The 26,878-nt window shown below is 43.2% G+C and overlaps 1 protein-coding gene across 1 annotated transcript in view; it reads left to right on the plus strand.

The window, feature by feature from the left end:
* RYR3 (ryanodine receptor 3) overlaps positions 1-26,878 on the plus strand; it is a 573,948-nt gene that overhangs the window by 307,128 nt on the left and 239,942 nt on the right. The window contains exons 14-19 of the mRNA XM_040227012.1: positions 485-620; positions 2,376-2,471; positions 3,886-4,004; positions 13,495-13,628; positions 15,716-15,957; positions 26,206-26,398. Coding sequence (XP_040082946.1) covers positions 485-620; positions 2,376-2,471; positions 3,886-4,004; positions 13,495-13,628; positions 15,716-15,957; positions 26,206-26,398 — 920 coding nt within the window. The remainder of the gene's footprint in view (positions 1-484; positions 621-2,375; positions 2,472-3,885; positions 4,005-13,494; positions 13,629-15,715; positions 15,958-26,205; positions 26,399-26,878) is intronic.

The raw sequence follows: 26,878 nt of genomic DNA on the forward strand, positions 1-26,878 counted from the left end.
ACCGTAAATTAGATGGAAAGGTCATTTTAGAAAATCCTCTTTTAGTCTTATTGTCTCTAAATTCCCTTTTTGGAGCAGATGGGGAGATGCACAAGTTTGCATCTTAAAGAAAAATAGATCCTATATCCAAGGGCTGTTTCTAGGTGAGTCAGAATCATTTCACACCAGACAGAGCAGGCTTCTGTGAGACTCACTCATGTTCCCTCTTCCTCGCTACGTCCTTGGTTTAAGTTAAACACGTGGGGTCAAGCCTGTCAGGAGACTGCTGACTCACTTCCAAAATGGAAGCTATTTAGGTCCCTGAGGCATAAAAATGCATATTTTGTTTTGGGGAGGAAAAAACAAAACCCAAATTGACACCGTGAAGGTCTGTTTGCACATTAGTATCACCAGCTTTGAAAGGTGAATGATATGGGAGAAGAAAGAACAAAAAGGATCCTGAGATCTTATGTACTTTTACTTTTTTCCCAACTCGCCTTCACAGGGAATGTTAGCCCTTGTGTTAAACTGCATTGATCGCTTAAATATCTACAATAGCATAGCACACTTCGCAGGGATCGCCAGGGAGGAGAGTGGGATGGCCTGGAAAGAAATTCTGAACCTCCTCTACAAATTGCTCGGTAAGTACATGCCCAGAGCTGTCTCCCTGGGCAGGTGGCTGTGGAGGTCTATAGGCATTTTTGTTGCAGGAAGGGGGAGCCGAAAAGGGGGCTCTTATCTAACATTCAGAAATGAGTGGTCTGGGGAGATATATATGCTGACAAAATGAGAGAATTTGTTGGGAAGGGGCACCTGGACGGAGAGAGGAGCGTTAGGGAACCTGGGAGGACCGCTCTGTCATGTGGCTCACAGTCTAGGGTCTTATGGTGATGGGATTAGTTTCCAGGTTGTCTCCAGCCAATGACTCTTACTCGGGGTCCTCCCTGGTGGTGCATGCATTGCTCAGCCAAGATGGATTCTGGCAGGGAGGATCCTGGGAGGTCAGTAGGTCCTGCAGAGCCTCAGGGTCAACCCTCTTGTTGTTGTTCATTCACTAAGTCATGTCTGACTCTTTGCAACCCCATGGGTTACCACATGCCAGGCTTCCCTGTCTCTCACTATCTCCCAGAGTTAGCTCAAACTCATACCCATTGAATCAATGATGCCATCCAACCATAGCATCCTCTGTCACCCCCTTCTCCTCCTGCCTTCAATCTTTCCCAGCATCAGGGTCTTTTCCAGTGAGTCTGTTCTTCACATCAGGTGGCCAAAGTATAGGAGCTTCAGCTTCAGCAGCAATCTTTCCAATGAATATTCAGGGTTGATTTCCTTTGGGATTGACTGGTTTGATCTTGTTATGGCTGACCTGAGAAGCAGCATTGGAGATTAGACTGAATTCTGCGCTTTAATGACTGTGGAGGTACAAAGCAGAGGTCCTTAGGAAGAATTTCCTTATCCAAATACCTTACAAATATCTGTGAATACCACAGTCTTTGAAAACCAGCAGCATGACGAGAACGCCTCAGAGCCAATAAGTTCACATGGACTTATTCCAGAGTCCCGTCTATAGTACTGGCCCTACGGAGGGAAGTTACTGGGTCTTATAGTGAAAATCTAGTGACAGCATATTCTCTGTCTACCTTTTCAGTATCATCTACCAGTGATCCTCAAAGATGAACAGGCCTCAGAATTGGCTGGAGTGCTGGTTAGAACACAGATGCTGGGCCCATCCCTGGAGTTTCTGGTTCAGTAGACATAGGACAAGGCCACAAATTTGTGTTTTGTAACACCTTCTCGGGTGATACTGACATTCCTATCCAGGGAACACACTTTGCGAACCACTGTCACATACTGATGCATTTTAGATATTTTAGAGTTTCATGTTTTGTTATTACTTGCCTATTACTTTAACCAACCCTTTCAGTTGTACTCATTTGGATGCGTTCTTTTAGCACTGAAGAATAGCAAGTCTTTAGCTAGATTTAAGAAAACGTTAGAGGAAATTGAGATCTGAAGGCAGCAACCAAGCAGATACTGTTTTCTTGCTTATCACTATCTAAAGTAATTTTTTTAAATCTGTGTGTATTTTGTCTCTCTCCTCCATTTCACAAAGGCAGGGAATCTGTTGTTGTGTTCCCACTGCCTTATTCCCAGCAAGTAGACAGATGCCTCATACACAATGGAATCTCTGGAAATACTTGAATGAACGGTAGTGGGTTTTTTGGGGGTTTTTTGCTCTTCAAATTGTAGACACAGGAATGTATCAAAAGGCTTGGGAGGGGAAGGGGACTATTTCATTCTTTCTAACTGCTAAGCAGATGGAGTATTCAGCAGCATCCCAAGTTCCCATCACTGTGCCCTTTAACCTACATGATCAAACATGTTCTCATTCACAGCTGCTCTTATTCGTGGCAACAGAAACAACTGTGCTCAATTCTCCAATAACCTTGATTGGCTGATCAGCAAATTGGACAGACTAGAATCTTCCTCAGGTAGGATTTGACAGGAAACACAACTGGAGAAGGTGGGGGGTTTTTTGTTTGTTTGTTTCTGTTTATAAGAGAGAGAGTTTAATCTCTGGACAATTTTTCCCCCCATTGGATTGCAAGCAATCCTCAGTAATTACTTCAACAAAAGAAACACAATCCTAAATCTTCCTGGTACTCTTAAAACTTTGTCGATCAACTTTAAGCCAGGCGTCAAAACTCTCCTTTCCTGCTTCATTTTGCACTTTGTTCCCTCATACCCTCTCCCTGGGCCCTTGACTCATTCCCCACCCAGTCTGAACATGGTCCTCTCAACTATTAGAAGCAGGACTGAAAGATGGCCAAGAACTTAGAGGAAATGATACACCTCATACCCCTGAGTCACCGTCAACACCATATCTAGGGCCCTCCTTGATGACTCACAGAGAACTTGGGCCAAGAAAAGTGGTCATCGTTAGTAAGTGACCATGCCATGAGGCTCTGCAGTTTGCTTCCTCAGAGATGAGAGAACGTGACAGGTGTGGGTCCCCCTCTGGGAAGCTGAAAGGTTTCAGTGCTCTTTTCATCATTTAGAGATGACAGGAGCTTGAACAGACAAGCCAAGGGAAAGCTCCTCTAGGATCGTCCTCCACATATGTCTTCTAGGAAGAAGCCTCTGTTTCCTCCAGAACCTCGTTCCAGGGCCAGACCACATTTTAGGGTAATTTATGAAAACCTTGGGGGAAAAAAGAGAATCAAGAGGACTCTTCTCAACAAAACCTATAAGGATATTAGCCAACAACTTTCTGTGCATTTGCACCCCAGTGTTACATGCAGGTACCAGGCTGCAAGGGCCAGCTGATCGTTTTTCTTACACCTTTGCTTAATACAGAAAACCATCCAGTGTGCCCAGAAAAGGGGACAAAGCCCAGTAATCTTTATTTAGTGAGGTTACAGTTTACTCATATACCATACCAGTGCATCTAAAAAAACATTCTGGAGTGATTCCTAGAAAAATTCTTTTTCAAGGAACGTTCAAAGCATTTTCTAAATTATTTGAATGACCTTTAGAATTTGTAGTAAACTAGGTACCCCTTTTTCTATTTTTAAATTAAGTATTGCTTGGTTTTATTGGGTTAAAAATTCTGTTCTAAAGCTGCTTCTCTATATTTTGACCCAAACTGATCATGTCTTTGTCCAGGAAGAGGGAGGAGGAGTTAGTAATAAATAAACTCACCTCTAAATTAAAGAGTCTTGCCCCAGGGGCTCCTGAAGTCTATCCGAGATGGCCTCATCTTTCTTCTGGCTGGAAATATTTAATAGATCCAAAGAATGATGGTATTCTGTCCCCCTAGGAGGATCATTTCTCTCTCAGGTTTCTAGTTATAATTAGCTCTGCCGGTTATTTAATGTCCAAATGATTTTCGTGGCATACATGCAGGTATCTTGGAAGTTTTGCACTGCATCCTCATTGAAAGCCCAGAAGCCTTAAACCTGATAGCAGAGGGCCACATCAAGTCCATCATCTCCCTGTTGGATAAGCACGGACGGAATCACAAGGTAAGTATGGAAGGAATCCCGGACAGGGATTGACTTTACCTGCCTTTTCCTTCCCTGCTGCTTAGTAACAGTTGTGTGTTATGGAGAGAGTATTGACTACTTTCTTTCTTGGCTTTGATTTTTTTAAAACAAATTAGAAAAAAAAAAAAACTCTGGAAACTGAGGTCCTGAAAGAGAGAGAGTGATGACTACTCTCTTTCTTGGCTTTTATTTAAAAATAAATTTTAAAAAAAATCTCTGGAAACTGAGGTCCTCAAAGACCTTTCTTTCTTAGGAGCACACTCTGAGCCAGTCACACGGGGCCTTGGGTGGTCCCCTCAGTTTCCACCAGCTTCCCCAGCCTGGCTCATCTTTACTCCCCTTAACACCCAGCTGGTTTGTGAGGCGTTCAGCTCTATACAGGGTCGGCTGCAGGAACTGATCCCACCCTCGGGTCTAGGAGCTTAGAAATGAAACAGCTAGTGCCAACTTTATAAAGAAGCTACACAGAAATCAGATTTAGGATAATGTAGAAAGTCTTGGCAACATGGCATGTTCTTAAATGAAATCAGACTTGCCATGAGTCAAAGCAGGTGGAAAAAAACGGGCATTTCATGAACAAGCCAGAGGGAACAAGCGGTGGGGCTCTCCCCTAAGAGAAAACAGTTGCATGACCTTAAGCCCCCATCATTTCAGCTGTAAAATGAAGATAATGCCACCTCACTTACAAAGGCAGAATTCTGGGTCGTTTTCTTCTTTTAAAGGTCTCTTAAAGTTCTAATTTCTCTATTTGTATGGAATTATATTTCTAAGACACCATGATCTCTGGGGATTAGTGTTTGCTCAGTCATGTCTGACTCTTTCTGACCCTATGGACTGTACCCCTCCAGGCTCCTCTGTCCATGGAATTTTCCAGGCAAGAATACTGGCGTGGGTTGCCATTTCCATCTCCAGGGGATCTTCCCAACCCAGGGATCAAACCTGGGTCTCCCGCATTGCAGGCAGATTCTAAACCATCTGAGCTACCAGGGAAGCATGATCTCAGGAAAGTCTATTAAAATATGTCTTATCCTGACCCATTGATATCTGCCCCATACATGGAAGGGGATATCTTACCAACTTGTTAGAGTGCAGGCAGGTACTACAAGGCTGAAGAGGAGCATTTCAAGATCAGGTGGCATATTTGGATGTGAGGGACAGCAGCTGGGCTCAGGCAGAGTGGAGAGAACCCAGCTTGGTCACTGGCCCTCTCTGCTCTCCCTCAGCTGGGGGCACTGCACATCAGAGACATGTCTTGGAGTAGGGGGGTCCAGGAGAACAAGCCTCTGCAGCACTGCTCAGATGATATGTATCATCCTTAGGAAACAAACAAGCCACGGGCCTTAGCATCTATGAAATTGCTTGGCGAAAAACAGAAAGAAATATGTAGGGTTGGTAATTGCTTTCCCAAATGTGGTAAATCAAAAGCAGGCATGAGGCGCCTACTTCAGCCCAGCTTTGCTATGTCTGAACATGCCCCTTCCCATCTGCAAAGTGTAATAAGAGTAATTGATAAGCACCCGAGTAACCCATGGCCTGAGTCGGGAGCCATGGGCACACGTCAAGAGGAGCTCTCAGAAAGCAAAGCTGCTCTCCTTTCATTGCTCCTGGGGCTGCTTTGTGATCACACTGCAGAACACACTTAGTAGATAACGAACTTTGCAATGGCTTCTTTCAGCCAAAAGCTACAAGCCCTTACTGGATGGCCAGTCAGTAATGGCAGCTGATTACTGTTCTGACCACGGTACGAGTATTCCACGGTTGAGAATACTGAAACCTGTTGTTGTTGTTGTTCAGCCTCTTAGTTGTATCTGACTCTTTGTGACCCCGTGGACTGCAGCATGCCAGGCTTCCCTGTCCTTCACTATCTCCTGGCGTATGCTCAAACTCACAGCCATTGAGTTGATGATGCCATCCAACCATCATATCCTGTCACCTCTTCTTCTCCTGCCTTCAATCTTTCCCAGCATCAGGGTCTTTTCCAATGAATTGACTCTTCGCATCAGGTGGCCAAAGTGTTGGAGCTTCAGCTTCAACACCAGTCCTTCCAATGAATATTCAGAGTTGATTTCCTTTAGGACTAACTAGTTTGATCTCTTTGCTGTCCGAGGAACTCTCAATGCCTAGGGACTGAGGCCTAGGGAGCTTTACTACTCTGCTAGGAATCAATGCCTGACCTGATATGTTACCTGAGTGTACTAGCATAGTACTTTTACATCTTCCAGACTGAGAAGTTCTGGGCAATGATGTCAAAGCTGAGGCAATGTGATCGTGGTACAAAAATAATCTCTTCTAGACTGTCCCATTTTTTTGTTTTCTGGTGGATTTTTTGGATGGGAGCTAGCTTGTCATGAATTCAGTTCCCCCATTAGAGTTATTCATGTACATGACTTTTATTTTCAAGGGAAACCTAGTCTCAGATCATTACCAGGGATGTTTGTGGTAGCTTGGCAAAGAATGTGCTGGGTGCAGACTAGACTTCCATTGCAGCATTGTATCTTAACTTGGAAAATGCCAAAGCAATGTTTTCCTATCCAGGCTGCTCTGTTTTCCATAGTTCAGGTGTCCAGACATCTCTGACCTGTTCACTTTGGTTTCTGTGAAGATAGTGATTCAAAATACATAGAATTTAGAGCCCAGGGCACCTCACAACGCCTCCAAAAACAGTGATGATGATGATAATGATAGTGTACATTTCTTTTGCGTCTGACAAATACCAGGTGCTGTGCTCAGTGTTCGCATGCATTTTCTTTCTTCCTTGTTATTATTCCATGAAGTATTGTTTCCACTTGAGGCAAAAACAAGGCCAGTGTATACGACACCTTAAAATATTAACTAAGGTTGCCAGACAAACCAGGACCATAATTTAGGTCTCCATCACTAAGTTCAATATTCTTTCCAGTGTTTCTCAAGCTGTAGTCTGGCATGTTCTATGAGACTATGTTTAATTTTGTGTTCCAGTTTTTTTTCTTTTTGTATAAATATAAAAGTCTTCACATTAAAAAAAATTCACAATCAGAAACCATTTTCATATAGTAAGTTAGTGTTTCTCAGACTGGAATCTGAGAGTTCCTGTAGGTGGTCTTCAAGACCATGATATTTTTTGTTAAAGGTTTATAGATATGGTGGGTTTGAGAAACCCCTTACTGTACGGCACCTCCTCCATTCATATGTTTCGAAAGGAAAGGCATTCTTTGCTTCCTTTCTGAGCTGCCTCAGGGCTCACCGTTGCAGCAGCTATAATGTGATGGCTGTGACTTCCTTTGTTTACTGATATGGCAAGTAGTATTTTAGTTTTCAGCTCTATACTGGCTGTGAAAAGTGTTGCCAGTCATCTAAAGCATGATCAAATTTAGGTCCAAAAGTTAGAGAGAAAGCACAATCTTTGGAGTAAAAAGGACAGAAGTGGGGTGTGCTGCCCCAGTTTCCGAATGGACTCTACCCCATGACCTCACAAGTGACAAGGCTTACTCATCCTCAGCATCTCCTCACTTTCCACTTTTCCAGATCCCATCAAAATTCTGTTTGCCTTCAGAACAGTTCAGGTGCCACCCTCTCCATGGATCTTTTTCTGAATCCCAGCTGGATGTGATCTCCTCTCCTCCCCTGTACACCATACACTTTGTTCCATGGTGTTTCCACTCTGCCTTTCCTTGCAGATATATTCTGTGTATATTTCTCTCAGAGACTAAGTTTCCTTTACAGCAGAGACCTTGTGATCCCCATAGTGCCCAGCTCACATTGTTACATGCAGCAGGCATCTAATTCATGTTTTTTAGGGTGTGATTAAAAAAAAGAGGAATGGATAAGTAGAACCACCATCTCCTCCTGTCTCATCTTGAATGGATGGAAGCTCACAAATGCACCCAAGTCTCATCTCATCCAACAGATGGCTGTTCATAGTATGAGACACACTTACTATGTTGGTGGCACCAATTTTATTGAGTAAAAAGGACAACTGTTGAATATTCTGACAGTAACCTTCTAATTTTTACATGAAGTAATAATAATAATATTATTTCTAATAATATTTATTATTAGATACTAATAATAGTATCTAATAATAAAAATAAAGTATGCCCTTCTCCCTGCAACCTAATGTACTTCACACCTGCTCAATGTTATCACAGATGAATATTTTTTATATTCTTTGTTTCACAAGGATTTGGAGCCACCTGTGAGAAAAAAATATATATAGTAAAATAGTCGCATCATTGGTCCTGAGAAAGTATAAATCAGAACTGAGATGTTAGCCCTAATAGGTAGGTGGGGTGGGCATGGCACAAAAGAGTACAAAGGCAAGGAAACCATTAACTCCCACAGACTTGCTATAATAGCGCCACAAAATCACCTGAGTTCCCAGGCAGTAAAGGCAAGATAGAAGTGCTCCCAACCATTCAGTTCACACATCCACAGGGAGAACAGAATCTGTTCCCCAGGGAGAAAGCACTCATTTATCAAATATGGAACATGACATAAAATTCACCGAATTAAGTACCTTTTGTATTTTAAAAAATAAAGCTATTTTAATAGAAAGCTGAGAACAAAATGCAAGAGCCAAATGCTATTTCCATGGATGTGCAGTGCCTCTTTCATAATTTTAAATCAAAATTCCCACATGAGCCTGTGTTTGGGGTGGTGACTAATAGAGATTAAATGTGCAAGGAAAGATCTTAGATGAAATGTGGTGTCAATGGTGAAAATGGTTTTACAATTAAGCAGCAAATGAATTTCACAGAGTGGGTCAGGGAAATTCTCAAGTTGAACCAGTGTCTAGATTCAGTTCGGTTCAGTTCAATCGCTCAGTCGTATCTGACTCTTTGTGACCCCATGAATCGCAGCACACCAGGCCTCCCTGTCCATCGCCAACTGCCGGAGTTCACTCAAACTCAAGTCCATCGAGTCAGTGATGCCATCCAGCCACATCATTCCCTGTCGTCCCTTCTCCTCCTGCCCCCAATCTCTCCCAGCATCAGGGTCTTTTCCAGTGAGTCAACTCTTCACATGAGGTGGCCAAAGAATTAGAGTTTCAGCTTTAGCATCAGTCCTTCCAATGAACACCCAGGACTGATCTCCCTTAGAATGGACTGGTTGGATCTCCTTGCAGTCCAAAGGACTCTCAAGAGTCTTCTCCAATACCACAGTTCAAAATCATCAGTTCTTCGGCACTCGGCTTTCTTCACAGGCCGACTCTCACATCCATACATGACCACTAGAAAAACCATAGCCTTGACTAGACAGACCTTTGTTGGCAAAGTAATATCTTTGCTTTTAAATATACTCTCTATTTCTTCCAAGGAGTAAGCATCTTTTAATTTCATGGCTGCAGTCACCATCTGCAGTGATTTTGGAACCCAAAAAAATAAAGTCTGACACTATTTCCACTGTTTCTCCCCATCTATTTCCCATGAAGTGATGGGACCAGATGCCATGATCTTCGTTTTCTGAATGTTGAGCTTGAAGCCAACTTTTCCACTCTCCTCTTTCACTTTCATCAAGAGGCTTTTTAGTTCCTCTTCACTTTCTGTCATCTGCATATCTGAGGTGATTGATATTTCTCCCGGCAATCTTGATTCCAGCTTGTGCTTCTTCCAGTCCAGCGTTTCTCATGATGTACTCTGCATAGAAGTTAAACAAGCAGGGTGACAATATACAGCCTTGACGTACTCCTTTTCCTATTTAGAACCAGTCTGTTGTTCCATGTCCAGTTCTAACTGTTGCTTCCTGACCTGCATACAGGTTTCTCAAGAGGCAGGTCAGGTGGTCTGGTATTCCCGAGATCTCTTTTAGAATTTTCCACAGTTTATTATGATCCACACAGTCAAAGGCTTTGGCATAGTCAATAAAGCAGAAATAGATGCTTTTCTGGAACTTTCTTGCTTTTTTGATGATCCAGTGGATGTTGGCTATTTGATCTCTGGTTCCTCTACCTTTTCTAAAACCAGCTTGAACATCAGGGAGTTCACGGTTCACATATTACTGAAGCCTGGCTTGGAGAATTTTGAGCATTACTTTACTAGCATGTGAGATGAGTGCAATTGTGCGGTAGTTTGAGCATTCTTTGGCATTGCCTTTCTTTGGGATTGGAATGAAAACTGACCTTTCCCAGTCCTGTGGCCACTGTGTTTTCCAAATTTGCTGGCATATTGAGTGCAGCACTTTCACAGCATCATCTTTCAGGATTTGAAATAGCTCAACTGGAATTCCATCACCTCCACTAGCTTTGTTCGTAGTGATGCTTTCTAAGGTCCACTTGACTTCACATTCCAGGATGTCTGGCTCTAGGTAAGTGATCACACCATCGTGATTATCTGGGTCGTGAAGCTCTTTTTTGTAGAGTTCTTCAGTGTATTCTTGCCACCTCTTCTTAATATCTTCTGCTTCTGTTAGATTAGAGAAGCCTAATTCCAAGACAGATAACCCCAGATTCGCACGGTGAAGTCAGTGTCTCAGGCTGGCCAGTGGGAAGGCTCCATGCTGTGTGGTCATTCAGAGACACACTTTTCTTCCATTTAGCAGCCTCACTGTTCCCCAGGACAGGACTTCACAGATTTTATGTGTTTGTGAATCTCTTGGGAATTGTGTTAAACTGAAGGCTCTGATCTAATAGGTTTCTGGGGGTAAGTCTGAGCATCTGTATTTCTGGCAAGTTCCTACGTGATTCCAGTGCTACAGGATCTCACTTGGAGTAAGGAGACCCTTGGGATTTGTAATCCTCCCTTGGATCTCTACATCCCGCTGGAAAGGGAGAGTATAGGGGCCAGGCCTGAAAGCAGTGCACATCACATCCACCCACTTTCCGCTGGCCGGAACTCAGTCACATGACTCCACAGCACTGCAAGTGTGTCTGGGAAGTGTAGCCTCTGTGCATAGGACAAGAAGGAGGCAGAGTCTGGTGACCACTGGGAAGCACCTGCCACAGCCAACAAGCACCCCAGAGGTCACTGAGATGCTTCCTCTCCATCAGGAAGTACAGATGACCTCTAAGGACTGTGTCTGCATTTCCCCAGGGTGGACTGACCCATCTACATGTGCTTCACTTTTCAAGAAAAATTTATTGGGATATGGTTGATTTACAGTGTTGTGTTAGTTTCAGGTGTACAGCAAAAGTGATTCAGTTATACATGTATTGATTCTTTTTCATATTCTTTTCACACATAGTTTGTTACAGAATATTGAGTAGAGTTCCCTGTGCTGTACAGTAGGTCCTTGTTGGTTGTCTGTTTTATATACAATACTGTACGTGTGTTAATCCCCAGCTTCAAATTTATCCCCCATACAACGTTTCCCCTTTGGTAATGATAAGTTTGTTTTTGAAATCTGAGTCTATTTCTCTTTTGTAAATAAGTTCATTATATCATTTTAAAAATTAGATTCCATGGAAGAGTGATATCATATGATATTTGTCTTTCTCTGTCTGACTTAACTTCACTCAGTATGATAATCTCTAAGTCCATTGCAAATGGCAACGTTTCGTTCTTTTTATGGCTGAGTAGTATTCCATTGTGTGTGTGCGTGTGCGTGCCACATCTTCTTTATCCATTCATCTGTTGATGGACACCTAGGTTGCTTCCACATCCTGGCTGTTGTAAACAGCACTGCAGTGAATGTTGGGGTGCATGACCCCAAGAAACGCCTGGTAAAATAAAGCCTGAACACTGTCAGCACATTCTTTATGGCGTCGTTTATTTGTAGCTGATGTACTATTCCATTAGGCTGTGTGCTTTTCAGAGCCTTTTTTCTCCTCACTGATCCTATTGTATGTGGATTAAGCTCTACTTTCCTTCCGGCTGTGACAGCAAGGCTCCTACAGCCATCACTTCAAGGCAAAACAGATGAAAATGTGTGCTAGGCTGGATGATAAGTATTTAATTTCCTGGCCATCTATGGGCTCTTTTCTTAGAGAAACAAATTATCCTCTGGATTTCCAGTGCCACGGTCATATGTTTCATGGAGTGGTAATAGTGAGAGTCCTCCATAAAACCGCCTTTGCGGTGCTTTTCTGCTTGTCCCATTAATGTGCTCTGTATTTATTTGGAATGGAGTTGACATTCAGGGAGCCAGGTAGAAAACTGGTTTGTGAGAATTATGGATACAAACCCCATCAACAACATGAAGCCATCCAACCCCACTAAGCATGGAGTCTTCGGTGGCCACTTTGTAAGACTGAACTGGGGCTGCCCCCTCCTTGTCAGCATAGCCTGCCACGGTCCTGGCTGTTATTCATCCACTGCCATTTGCACACTCCTCCCCGTGGGGGAGAGAGGGAGGAGGAGTGCCTGGCCCGGCATGTTTGCTCTGCCACGCTGCTGCTGCTAAGTCACTTCAGTCGTGTCCGTCTCTGTGCGACCCCATAGACAGCCTCCTACCAGGCTCCTCTGTCCCTGGGATTCTCCAGGCAAGAACACTGGAGTGGGTTGCTATTTCCTTCTCCAATGCGTGAAAGTGAAGTCACTCAGTCATGTCCGACTCTTTGCGACCCCATGGACTGCAGCCTACCAGGCTCCTCCGTCTATGGGATTTTCCAGGCAAGAGTACTGGAGTGGGGTGCCATTGCCTTCTCTGGCTCTGCCACGCTAGAAACATGAAATATGGATAAATGAGGATTCAGTGCAAGGAGACTGGGCAGGCAGGCCAGTGCTTGGGAGAGGTGGCCAGGGGCTGTTCCCACTTGCCTGGCAGCTGGCATATGAGATGGTTTAGGAACAGCTCGTGGTGGATCTGGTAGATTCAGGGTCTGCCTGATTTGCTTGCTCTTATGGTTTACTCTCCCTCTACAGGGGAAAAAAAGCAGGTGAAACGTTTCTGAATAGGGATTTCTAGGAAGATAGGGATATCTTAGTGAGCTTTCATGGTATCATAGGAGAAGACCAGCATTCAGAATCTGCCCTATTGTCCCACCCATGTGAGGATCCCAAGCCTGCCACAAGCAAGGGACCTTAGCCAGATGGGAATCTGAGTGTCTTTCAGGAAGCCCTGTGTGAGTGCCTGCTGACCTTGTGCAAAGTGCCCCCAAGGCCAGGCAGGAGCACGTGCTTCAGCTTGAGGTCTATGGGGGCCCTTCCAGCACCTACCCTGAGAGGAAGTTGTTGCCTCACCTCACCCTAGTCCTGGACCTGGCTGGAAAAGAAACCTAGACAGGCTATCTTCAGAGCTCAGACTCTTACCCACTTTAACAGAACAGTGACCACAGGTGGCATGCCTAGTTTGGAGGGATGGGTCATAAGACTAGGGCAGAGTAGCTAGAAAGGAACCCAACCTTATTTCCCCAAGGGGCAGCAGGCGCCTGGGCATCACTCACTCATGTCTGGTGAGGCAGGTGTGGCTTCCCTGACTCTGAACAGGTGCTCACACCTGTCACTGGGCCCTTACCTTCGTGAGGCGGGCTTCCTTCCTGTGCTGTGGCCGTCAGGTCCTGCCCACTGTGCACCCCCTCAGGTCCTAAGGTCGGCTGGGGTGTGTCCTGCTGCAGGTTCTGGATGTGCTGTGTTCCCTCTGTCTCTGCGATGGGGTCGCAGTGAGAGCCAACCAGAATCTCATCTGTGACAACTTGCTGCCCCGGAGAAACCTGCTCCTGCAGACACGGCTGATTAATGACGTAACAAGGTAAGGCCACCGCCATCATTGCACGTGCCCATGTTGTCTCCAGAAAGGAAAGGAAGAGTGCTGACCTCAACTCCAAAGCCACCTACCCATCATCTCCATTCTGATGTGACCCCATAAGATAAGACCAGCAAATGTGCAGATCTTTTAGGGCCTTGTACTTCAACCCCTTCAGCTGAATTTCTCAAACTTCTCCCCATGGAGTAAATATATCACCTGAGGACTAAAGAATTTGGCCTAAGGGAGTGATCTACCATGTTTTATTTTAAACATGAATGCATTTCTTATACCTTCTTCATAACATATTTTATTTTGATATACCAACATTTTTTTCTAAAAATTTTTTGATAGAGTGGATATCCCATGTTGAGACCATGGTTTCTTTTATCCTCTGGCCCTCGGCCATTTACCCCCAGGGCCATCTGTGAAGGCCAGAATGGGCTCATGAAGAACCCTGGGAGCAACTTCAGCAGCTCTCCACCTGGGCTCCCTCCCTACTCTCCAATGTGAGAAAATAATGTCCTCTCCAAAGTGCAGAGCAGGTTCCGGTCTGTAGATACCACACAGGCTTTCTTCTGGGTATCAGTCTGGTTCTTCCCTTGCCCACCCAAAATGGACACGGTATTATCCCAGGATAGTGGACCTCTAAGAGTAGGATTCCAAGAAGAACAACTCCAAGTGGTTTGTCCCAAGCTTTTAACCATTTTTCTCCTGGATACATTAGAATATCTATTTCTTAACAAGATTGCCTAATACTGATGTATCTGCCCCCCACCGTTTTTGTCATAGAGGTTGAATTTTTTTCAGCTTTATTGAGGTGTAATTAACAAACGAAAGTGTAAGATATGTAAAATATACAATGTGATGATTCAACACATATAAACATTATGAAAGGATTCTCTCTCCCCATGAAGTTAATTAACACTTCCATCACTTCACACATTCACCATTTTTAAATGAGAAGACGGGAGTCCTACTCTCCTAGTGAATTTCGATTTTATAACACAGTGTTATCAGCTGTGCGTGCGGGCATGCTCAGTCACTTCAGTCATGTCCCCATGTGACCTCATGAACTTTAGCCCACCAGTTTCCTCCGTCCATGAGGGTTCTCCAGGCAAGAATATTGAAGTAGGTTGCTGTGCCCTCTTCCAGGGGATCTTCCCAACCCAGGGGTTGAACCTGCATCTCCTGCACTGCAGGAGGATTCTTTACCCACTGAGCCACGAGGGGAAGCCCATTATCCACAAAGTCACCATGTTATATCCTCAGACTTTACTCTTCTGATAAGTGAAAGTTTGTGCTCTTTTACCAACTTCTCACTATCCCCCTGCCCCTACTCTCCAGAACTACTTTTCACTTCTCTCTTTCTAGGAGTCGGACTATTTTTTTTAGATTCCATGTGTAAGTGATACCATGCAGTATTTGTCTGGATTATTTCTAAGAGTGACTTCTTAATGCTTTTAAGAGGCCATTATTATTAATAATGCCTATGGGGAAAAGCTTAAACCAATTTACCAGAACCTGAGTAAGTCATTTCTTACACCTACAGAAAGAGGAGTTTGCACTCATACAACTCTAAATGATGTTTTCAGCATCTTTACCTATGGTTGGCACTCAGTAAATGTGTGTTGCCTTGAATATTGGAAGATATAACTTTTATATTTTATAATGGAATTAATGTTGTCCTGACATCTCCCACTAAGAACTTGATCAAGGGTTGGAGGCTTGGAGATTATTCTGCTTTAGAACAAGACAAAAATCATGAAATTGCTCTTGCTGTGTTTAATTGGGCATTCCTGGTGGCTCAGACCATAAAGAACTCACCTTCAATGCAAGAAACCCTGGATTGTGAAGATGCCCTGGAGAAGGGAATGGCAACCCACTCCCATATTCTTGCCTGGAGAATCCCATGGACAGAGGATCCTGGTGGACAGAGGATCTATAGGGTCTCAAAGAGTCAGATATGACTGAGCGACTATCACTTTCACTTTTGGGTTTAATTGGGCCCATGCCTCCTATGGTCTGGTTCAGTTTGCTTTTCCAATTTCTTAAGAGTCTGTAGGCGCCACCTGTCTCATGTTTAATTTCAGTATTCGGCCAAACATCTTCCTGGGAGTTGCTGAAGGCTCAGCACAGTATAAGAAGTGGTACTTCGAGCTTATCATCGACCAGGTGGACCCCTTCCTCACAGCAGAGCCCACGCATCTGCGGGTGGGCTGGGCCTCTTCCTCTGGCTACGCTCCTTACCCCGGAGGTGGAGAAGGATGGGGAGGCAATGGTGTTGGTGATGACCTATACTCCTATGGCTTTGATGGACTGCACCTCTGGTCAGGTGAGCACCTTGCCGGAGCTTCGGCCCCTGATTGTTCAGATGGAAATGGTTACTTCCTGTTGAAACGATACAGACTCAAGTCTCAACTAAGTAGATGATTAAGTAGGAAGCGCATCACATCTGAAACGAGACTGCCCTGCTTTTTTGTACATATGATTCTATGTGTTTGTTGGCTGTGCTGGGTCTTCGTTGCTGCATGGGGTTTTCTCCAGTTGTGTGACAAGTGGGGGCTACTTTCCTGGTGCACAGGCTTCTCACTGTGGTGGCTTGTCATCTGCAGATCACAGGCTCTAGGGTGCATGTGCTTCCGTAGCTTAGTTGTGGCACTAAGGCTCAGTAGTTGCAGTTCCCAAGCTCTAGAGCACAGCCTCAGTAGTTGCGGCACACAGGCTAAGTTGCTCCAAGGCCTATGGGATCTTCCCAGACCAGCGAGCATACCCATGTCTCCTGCACTGACAGGTGGATTCTTTACCACTGAGCCACCAGAGAAGCCTGAGACTGTCCTCTTTTAAACCACGAATCTGTACTTCAGTTACATCATCTAGTACAGGTCCCTTAACTTTTCTCAAGCTCAGTGTCTGCTTCTTTACAATCCTAATTGCATGGATTTGTCGAGGTTACATGGGCAAACAGGAAAGGAGAAAAAGACTGAGCATTTATTGACTTTGCAGAAAGCTGCATATCTTTTGTACATTTTTTCTTTCATTTTATCCTTACAATGACCCCCTGCAGTGGATAATATTGATCTCATACTACAGACATGGAAACTGAACACAAAGATGTTTAGTTAACTTATTCGCAGTCACGCAGAGAAGGCTCCATATCTGACTACGAGTCTGTCATCTTGTGGTTGTAACATGTTGCGTTGTAATACACTTTATAAGGTGTCTGGATCTGTACCTGACACCTGGTAGTTGCTAATCTCGTAAAAGATTTCAAAACTTCCTTTTTAAATATACACTTATGCTTTCCCCAGAAATATCCACGGTGGTTGCCTGTGGAGGAGTGAGTTGGCTTCTGAATGGGTGGAAATGTAAGACTAACCCTCATACTTTTATCCACAGCAGAGGCTCTACCCCTCCCCTCTCCTATCTACAACCTGTCTTATCTATATCTTTTGCAAAACTGGAAATGGAGACATTGTGTCCCTTATAGAAATTCTATGGTAAGCATTGTGCTGTGTACCTCTTACATAAGGAACCAGGATATACAATCCTCCTTAAATCCAGTACCAGGGAAAAGTTTGTATGTACAAGGCAGACCTATGTATTTTCATTTGTAACCGAGAACTACAAAATCCATCACATTTTCCTCCTTCCTTTAGCTTCCAGCTAAAACCAATAGCTCAGGTCCTAGTGACATGTTTCTTACAGTTGATTTTTACTTTCAACTGATCGATATTTTTTAATCTTTGTGCTATTTTATATTCAGTATAAACATTTTTTACCTCTTAGGAATGGTGCAAATGTGTTTGTTTGTATATGTATCTGGGATCATTTATAAGAAGAAATTGCCTGAGTCTGTGTTTTGTGTATCCCAGGGGACAGTGTGTTGCACACAAAAGTGGGTACAAAATGGCAGGATGGTAGAGTGAAGTGGATGTCTTGTTCTCTTATCCTCCCAGTTTAACTTTCCCTGGTTCCATTTCATGAGGGGTGAAGGCGGGTTTTCTCTGGATTCTCAGAGCCCCACTGCAGAGCCATTGTTTCTGTGGTCATACAGTTGTAGTAACCTTTAGCTTAGTTTATCATCAGATGGCATAAGGATCTTGGAAAGTTATCTCTGGGAAAGTGATTTGAAAAGAAAGAATGACTATTCTCATATACTTACAGCTCCTGAGTTTAATAAAATTGAACCTGTAGGGGGATGAGTGGGGTTGAGGAGAGAAAAGCATTGCCCACTGCCTGCTGGCTGCTGCTCAGTTCCTGCCCTCTCTTCACCATGACCCAAGCATATTCTCTGGATCTCAGGTGCATGCGCTCAGTTGTGTCTGAGTCTTGGCAGTCACATGGACTGTAGCCCATCAGGCTCCTCTGTTCATGGAATTCTTCAGGCAAGAATACTGGAGTGGGTTGCCATTTCCTCCTCCAGGGGATCTTCCTGACCCAGGGGTCGAGTCTGCATCTCTTGCGCCTCCTGCATTGGCAGATGGATTCATTACCCCTGCGCTACCTGGGAAGCCCTCTCTGGATCCCAGGCTGCACTTATGGAGAATTCTGGATTGACTGAGGCAATATGAAGTCCACCAAGACCCTTGGATGGAGCAAATTGGCCCCTAGTTTCAAAGGAAAACCAGCCATTCTCAAAAGAAAACATTTATTCCATCTTTTCCAGATTTCACAGCCCTCCATGGGGCACTTGACATATCCCTTTATAAAAATTTGCAAAATAAATGCATCAGTGAGTCAGGAGGCAGAGAACCCACTCATTGCACATCCAGAAAGCACTACTATCAGTGCATTTCAGAACCTGGACATCCATCATATTGTAGGATCAATCCATCCTATTGTGTATCATTCCAGGAATGTACAATGCTCCTTTTCTCCTTCTTATCCACTCAAGACCAGAAAGCCAGGTAAATATTACCCACATAGTAATATAACTTCACCTAGGAGCACTTTGGGGGTCTTCATCACTCAGTGTTCAGCCTCTGGTGAGATGTCAAGAAACCAGCATCCACAAAATTGACATCTTTTATGCTCACTAAAACACAAAGCTTCCTTGGGTCTGGGCATCATTCTGAATTCTCCAACTTGCGCCCAGGTAACATTTATCTTGCAGAAGACAAAACAGGTAAATATGTCAGCGTGTGCACCAGTAGAAGAAAAAAGTTTTCTGTTAATGACTCCACCAGGACAGCAGTGAATTTTGGACTGTCTGATGAAAAGGCAATAGTTGATGTAGAAGTGGAATGGAAGTGATGCTCCAACTTACTACAGGAGAGAATAGAGGGTGGCTAGGGAGAAATGGTGGATGCTGCTCTGACCATTCTTCTTCCTTTCTTGAGATGTAAATGTCCAGGTCCACTGCCTGTAGTATAGTTAATTTACAGTGTTATGTTAGTTTCAAAGTGCTCAGTGAAGTGAATCAGTTATACATATATTCACTTGGGTTATTTTTAGAGTCTTTTTCCATATAAACTGTTACAGAGTACCGAGTAGAGTTCTCTGTGCTACACAGCATATTCTTATTAGCTGTCTACTTTGTATATAGTAATGTATACATATCAATCCCAATCTCCCAATTTATCTGTCCCCACCCCAATCCCCTGGTAACCATAGTTTGTTTCCTACATCCGTGACTCTACTTCTGTTTTGTAAACAAGTTCATTAGTACCCTTTTTTTTTAGATTCCACTTATAAGTGACATCATGTATCTGTCTTTCTCTGTCTGACTTAGTTCACTCAGTGTGACAATCTCTAGGAATGGGAAAATGTTTGCAAGTGAAGCAACCAACAAGAGATTAATCTCCAAAATATACAAACAGCTTATTCAGCTCAATATCAAAAGAATGAATAATCCAATCAAAAGATGAGTGGAATATCTAAATTGACATCCCAAAGAAGACAAACAAATGGCCAAAAGGCAAATGAAAAGAGGTTCAACATCACAGTTATTAGGGAAAAGCAAGTCAAAATAGCAGTGAGGTGTCACCTCGCACCAGTCAGAGTAGCCATCATCAAAAACTCCACAAACAGTAAATACTGAAAAGGGTGTGAAGAAAAGGGAACCCTCCTACACTATTGATGGGAATGTAAATCGGTACTGTCACTAGGGAGAACAGTATGGAGGTTCCTTAAAAAAACTAAAATTAGAACTACCATATGACCCAGTGATCCCACTACTGGGCATAGTCCCAGAGAAAACCAAAATTCAAAAAGATACATGCACCCCACCCTGTTCATAGTAACATATTTTACAATATCCAGGGCATGGAAACAACTTAAATATCCATTGCCAGATAAATGAATAAAGATATAGTACATATATACAATGGAATATTAATTGGCCATAAAAAGAACAAAATGATGCCATTTGCCACAGCGTGGATGGTCTGTTACCTTTAAACTTATCTATATGCATAAATTAAGCCACAGCCTTGAGCTGGACTTTACTACTTATTAAAGCACAAAGGATGTTGCTGAAGTTGGAAAGGATGGCAGAGCCCCTAATACTTTTGTCAATAGAGAAATTTAAGAAGCAGCAGCATGACTTTGGAGTGATGGCTGGGTTTGAATCCCAGCTCTTTACTTACTTGGTTTTTTTTTGACACCGAGCAAATTACTTAACCTCCCAGATACTTGGTTTCCTCAGATAAAATGAAGATGATACAAGACTTTTAGGAAATTTAAATGAGATGAAGGATTTGAAGTTCTTGACACATACTAAATGCAAAATAAATCTCTCTTCCCTACTTTTATTGTCTATGAAGTCAACTATCATAGAGACCAAGTGCAGAGTTCCGGGCACCTCCCTCGAGACCATGAGATTAGCTCCATCCTGAGAGGAAACAGAGCCCAGGTTCCATGCTGAATGGGGAAGAAGGTTTCAAAGTGACATCCTGGGAAATAATGAATGAGTTTTTCCTTTGTGTAGGAGGAGGGCAGCCTTCATAGGTCTTCACCAAAGCCTGTGAAGTTTCTTTCGATCATCAGCTGTACAAACATCCCCCATCTGAACCCTGCCCAGCCCTCCCTACAGACTCCTGAGTCAGCTCAGCCACTGTGAATATCCTTTCAGAGGAATGGCTCTTTCCTTGTCCTGGCATCACTTTCCCTCTCCTGATACAGCCTTTACATATGTAGCCTTTCAGAACTGCAGTTGGGGGTGAATTTGGCTCAGAGTAGCCCATATAGTAGGGCTTCCTAGGTGGTGCAGTGGTCAAGAATTTGTCTGCCAGTGCAGGAGATGCAAGAGATGGGGACTCAACCCCGGGGTCGGGAAGATCCCTTGGAGGAGGAAATGGCAACCCACTCCAGTATTCTTGCCTGGGAAATTCCATGGACAGAGGGGCCTGGCGGGCTACAGCCCATGAGGTCACAAAAACCTGGACATGACTGAGCGTGCATACACATACACACACACACATACACAGCCATACAGTATATCACTGGTCAGGGAGCAGTTTCATAGGAGGAAATCACACCCCCTCTTCCCTTGTAAATTTTCCCCTTGAAAATTTTGAATAAGCAAAGGAATTCACCTTCTTAAGAGATAAAGTGATACAGAAAGTAGATGAATGGAATAAAATTCTTTCCTGATTCCTTAGCACTTCTGACTCATCAGGACAATTTGATGAGAGGGCACCTGCCTCCCTGCTAGGATGAGCGCCAGGGTATTGGTTCATCTATCAAAACACAGCCCACTGTGACTTGGACTTTTCCAACCACAGTGCTATATGTAGAGGATTCAAGAAGTAGCTGTAGGACACCACAGTTTTGATGTGTTTGAATCTTCTCTGTTTCCACATGCCTGAGTATTTGTGTTTACGTTACAACACCAAACTCTGCGGTGCCTGGGGTGATGGAAGTGCTGCGCAGCGGTGTTTCCACTTGTTTACATGACTCATTGGAAGAAATAAAAGCCTGCAGTAACACATCCTTAGGTTCACTTGAAGATGTGTGGCATGTGATTAAGTGGCTTTTTCCTTCATCTTAAAAATGCTAGGCTTGAAATGGCCTTTCAAAGCCCTCTGGGACCTTCCAACGGTCCTGAGCTTGTAAGTCAGGGATTTTCTTCAGACTTACAGAAGCCACAAGGCTTCCCAGCCTGTCCCAATAGGTGGTCTCTAGGATTACTCAGAGTTCCTAATATCTGGCAAAGCAGTTAAAGTGATATAGAAAAACTCTCCATGTCATATTTGCCTCTCCTTTCTATAGCATCACATTCCTGTTGGTTGTGCCAAAAGCATCCAGAACATTTTAAATGTATTTGAAAGTGCCTGTTTAGATCATGGTCTTTCAATAGCGATTTACTGATTTTTCAGTAACTCGATTTTCAAGTCACTTTCCTGGACTCAGTCCTCAATGCTATGAGTCTCTGTACTGTTGTTTTTACCTAATATTATAAAGGACATAATATCCGAACAATATGCTAGTAAGCTTATTCCTGTTAACCTAGTAATGGAAGTGTCTGGAGTTATACAAGCAATAGAAATACCATTTATTGTAGGTTGCACTGTGTCAGGCTCTTCCAGTTACTCTCATGGAATAATTAATTCAAAACTCACAGTAACCCCAGGACATTATTATTTTCATTAGATAGATGAGGAACCTGAGTCCGAAAAGGTAGGTGACTTGCCCAAGCTCACACAGTAAGTGGCAGCACCAGGATTCAAGCCTAGGGAACCTGGTTCTAGAAACACCCTTTACTGGTACGTGCAACTGCCTGAACACAGGACATAAGCCATTGTCTTGTCAAAATCATGGGAATAATAATTTGCTGTGCTCAGTCACTCAGTCATGTCTGATTCTTTGCAACCCCATGGACTGTAACCCACCAAGCTCCACTGTCCATGGGATTATCCCGGCAAGGATACTGGAGTGAGTTGCCATTTCCTTCTCTAGGGAATAATAACCATACCTTAAAAACCTCTTGACAGCATCACTATGAGCATTACTGTCCCCGTTTTGTGGACATAGAAGCTGTTTTTTTAATGAAATCACAGCAGGTAAAGACTGGGTATTTGAACTCAGCCCTTTCTGTGGCTCCGAGACTGTCTCACCCCTACCTGACCCCCATGCCACCTCATTACAGGCAGCTGAAAAAAAAGCATATTGTTTAAATGTGGATGTAGGACCCTTCAGAATCATCTGGAGTCATGAAAACCCTCCTCAGGTAGAGATTGCTTCTTCCAGATGGGAAGAACAATTTTATGAAACAGAATGTACAAAAGCAGTCTCACAATTCCATCATTTTCAAATCTTTACTCGCATTTTAGAGCTGATGTACTTTATCAGATGACCTTTTACAACATGAATGTTACATGAAATGGACTCTCTTATTCAAATAGACTTCTCATTACATTGCCCTAAGCACTTGCTAAGCACATGCTTTATATCCAGTGATTAACCACAGTCTCCCTTCAGTTTCTGGATAACATTGATCCCAACTCTATATTCTCTATATGTTTTAAATATAGGCTCAGACTACGATTTCAGCTTGCCTACAGATGCTCTTAACAAGTGTTCCAATGGCAACTGCTACTAGGCTCGCAGTCTCTTAAAATGAGGGAGATAAAAGACAATGTCCTTCACCACAAGGGCACAGTTGCTCATCCTGTTGGTGGTTTTCAACCAGGGGAGCACACTGGACAGATACTCTCCTAGCCATCCTTCCTCAGGAAGGCCCCTGGTGCTGTGGTATCAGTAAAGCTTGGAAGCTTGGTTTCTGATGGCATCAAAGCACTGCTGTATGAAGGACATCCACCACGAAGGCTGCTCTTCCTCTTTTACTCGCTGAGTCTCAGACTGGGACCGAAGCCAGGAGTAAATGCTGAGAGGGTGGGGTCAGAAGGCGCCGGAGCCACAAGTCAACACGGTCAGTTTTGTCCTAGTTAATGTGGATCTCAGAAAGGTGAGATCTGTTAGTAGCTTTGTTTTCTCAGCTGTGTCAGGCCTTAGTTGCAGCCCATGGGATCTTTTCATTGCAGCATATGGGCTCTCTCTAATGTGGCATGCGGGCTTAGTTGCTCCCCAGCAAGTGGGATCTTAGTTCGCTGACCAAGGATTGAACCCACGTCCCCTGCACTGAAAGGCAGATTCTTAACCCCTGGGCCACCAGGGAAGTCCCTTCATTTGTATCTTTATCCAGCAAGGATATGGACACTTTTGAAGTTAGTTGTCTAACTCAGCATTTCAATTAATTCCTGGTTTTCACACAAATCCATAGAAATCCCTTGGGATTTATTCAAATGACTGCAGTGATATTTTCCAGAAGTTAATCTAATTGAAAAAGAAACAGTTGAAGCAGGAAAGATTGGTTTTTAATGGAAAAACAAGAGCTCTTAAGAATGAGACAATTATGGCAAGGTTTGCTGAGTTTTAATACCATAGGTTCCTTTCATAACAGAGTTAATATGATAAGGAAGGAAAGATTCTGGGACCCTGGGGTATCTACACTCCATAAAAGGAGCTGAGAGGTCTCAGTCTTGTCAAATGGAGACAGGAAAAGTATCAAACCTACATACTCATCAATTTTGCTAAGATTTTTTTGTTTTAAATAGTGTTGATTGTAGGTCCTACAGGCTTCCCAGGTTGCCTGAGTGGTAAAAAAAAAAAAAAAAACCCACCTGCCAATGCAGGAGACATGAGATGCAATTTGATCCCTGGGTCAGGAAGATCCCCTGGAGGACGGCACAGATCCCACCCCAGTATTCTTGTCCAGAGAGTTCCATGGACAGAGGAGACCTGGTGGGCTACAGTCCGTAGGGTCACAAAGAGTCAGACACAACTCAAGTAACTTAGCATACACGTAAGTCCTACAGTGGAAATTATTCTTCATTCTCAGTGGTGCAACAAGGTGTAAAGTTACAAAAAACAGAGTCTGAAGCCATCCCAGGCTAACTTGCCAGTGTGCATTGAATGTTTCAGATGCTGTTGTGCTGTTACTGTGCTGGTGGTCCAGGTTCTTTATTCCCACCCCTCATCAAGCCCAGCCTCTCCAAACTCTAGCCATTCTGCAAATATGTCATACACTCATATACTCCTTTTGCACAAGCTGTTCCTTCTGTCTGGAATGCTCATTTCTTTCTCATTTATCTAGTGAACCTTTCTTTCTTCATTTTAAACTTGTTCCACACTCCCAGGCTGACTTAGCATCTTCTGCCTCTAAAGACATCTCATCATGTACACCTCCACTCAAACAGTTACACTGAACTGTAGGTCTTTATTTGAACTATGAATTTCTTCAGGACTGGAACTGGGTCCTCTGTCTTTGATCCCTGGCCCCAAGTACAATATCTGCCTCATTACTGTTTGTGGAAGGGTGGAAGGGAATAGAGTGTGGTTTTGTCAATTACCCAAAATAATCAGAAGTGGGTACCTAATTTTTCATTAAGGAGAATGTAGTAGTTTCACTATTTTAAAATCCACCACTTGGTTTGGAATCTATTACTAGAATATCAATAACCATGAAACCATTAAAGAGTTCTAAACAGAGATTAGAAATATTACATAGCATAGATGTATGTACAAGATTTATGAACAACTCATATACTCATCATAAAGGGATTTTTTAAATTACCTTTTCATGGTGTGTTATTGTCATTAAAATCTATTTTCTGATGAATATTCCATTATAAAATCAAATATTTGCAATGTGATAAATGGAAAAAACAAGTTACAAAACCTACAATATCCCAGTTTGAATATTAATACATATATGAAAAAGTTAAAATTATATTTTTCCCTTATTTATAATTTTCTATATATACAGTTAACATTTATAATGAATGCGTACTGCTTCCATGATCAAGAAACAAGAAATATACTTCTAAGTGTTTTGCTTGAAACCCTGTTCAAGGGGTTTTGACGAAACCTTTTGCCCCTTCATTGCCCCCAACTGAATTGAAAAGTTGGTAGGGAGATGGGCAGAGTGGTTCCAATAATTTACTTCTAAACCTTCCAGAATTAGATGGTATAACATAGAAAACTTAAAGAGATGATTTTCTTACCACTTCAAGTTAGGTCAGGAAATGATAAATCATCTTACAAAAGATAAGCAACAATAAAAGAAATCAGCAGTACAGCAAATAACTGGCAATGGGTTTCCCTGCCTCAGTAAAGTAATAAAATTCTTTAGAACTAGCAAGTAAACTGTTCGTGACTAGAAAGTCTTGCCCTACTCACTTGGACAGCTCCTTCATCCAGTGCTGAAGCAGCCATGTCTTTTAGAGGACAGGAAAGAGAGAAAGGTCTCTCTCTCTCTCTCTCTCTTTCTCGGAGCCGTCCCTAGCAACTCAGTTTGCCCGTTAGACACCATGCCAGAATCTGAGCACACATCGAATGTGTTGAATTCTTGTTTGTTCTCATTCCTGGCAGCCTGACCATTTCCTCTGGGGTTCATCTCATCATGGCTGTCCATTCGCAGAGCTTAGGAAACCACTTCTCATTGCTCACCTCACACAGGAAAGGCAAAGGCGCATTTAAACGCAGTGTATCCAGACCTCTGTCCCTCCTCCCTGCCAGGGTGGCCTGTGAGTGTCTCCCCAGAGTCCCACACGCCTTCCGCCTGTTCTTTGCTCGCCAGGTCGCATACCCAGAGCCGTGGCCTCCATCAACCAGCACCTCCTGAAGTCAGACGACGTGGTAAGCTGTTGCCTGGACCTGGGGGCACCCAGCATCTCTTTCCGCATCAACGGGCAGCCTGTGCAGGGGATGTTTGAGAACTTCAACACGGATGGGCTCTTCTTCCCTGTGGTGAGCTTTTCAGCAGGTGTCAAGTAAGTTATGGCTGTGATTTTATGGAGAGTAGTTGTTCCCCTACCTCCCTATCATTCCTATGAGCTGGCGAGCATGGTAATCTCCTTCAGGGTTTCAGCACCGTGAGCCAAACTCCCCCAAGAAAGCAATGGTGAAAGGAGAGGAGCAATTTAGAGTCACATGGATATACTTTTTGAACACATACCTCCTGCCAGGGTTTATATACAATGTCCTCTGATAAATAGTAAGATGAATAAGATAAACCTTACCATAGAAAATGACCTTCATAATTATAAGTATTTTATGCTCTTTATAAAAAGATTTAAAAGATACCACTATAAATAAGACAATAAATACTACCCATAATCCCAATGTTTACTTATAATCTCTATTACTATTTTGGTGTATTTTCATCAAGATTTTATATTATAGATACATGTATTTTTTAATTAACATCACACTTAGTAGGAAGTTTTATGTCTTGATTATTTTTCATTCAA

This window comes from Oryx dammah, unplaced genomic scaffold (genome assembly GCF_014754425.2).
Source record: "Oryx dammah isolate SB20612 unplaced genomic scaffold, SCBI_Odam_1.1 HiC_scaffold_26, whole genome shotgun sequence".
Taxonomy (NCBI): domain Eukaryota; kingdom Metazoa; phylum Chordata; class Mammalia; order Artiodactyla; family Bovidae; genus Oryx; species Oryx dammah.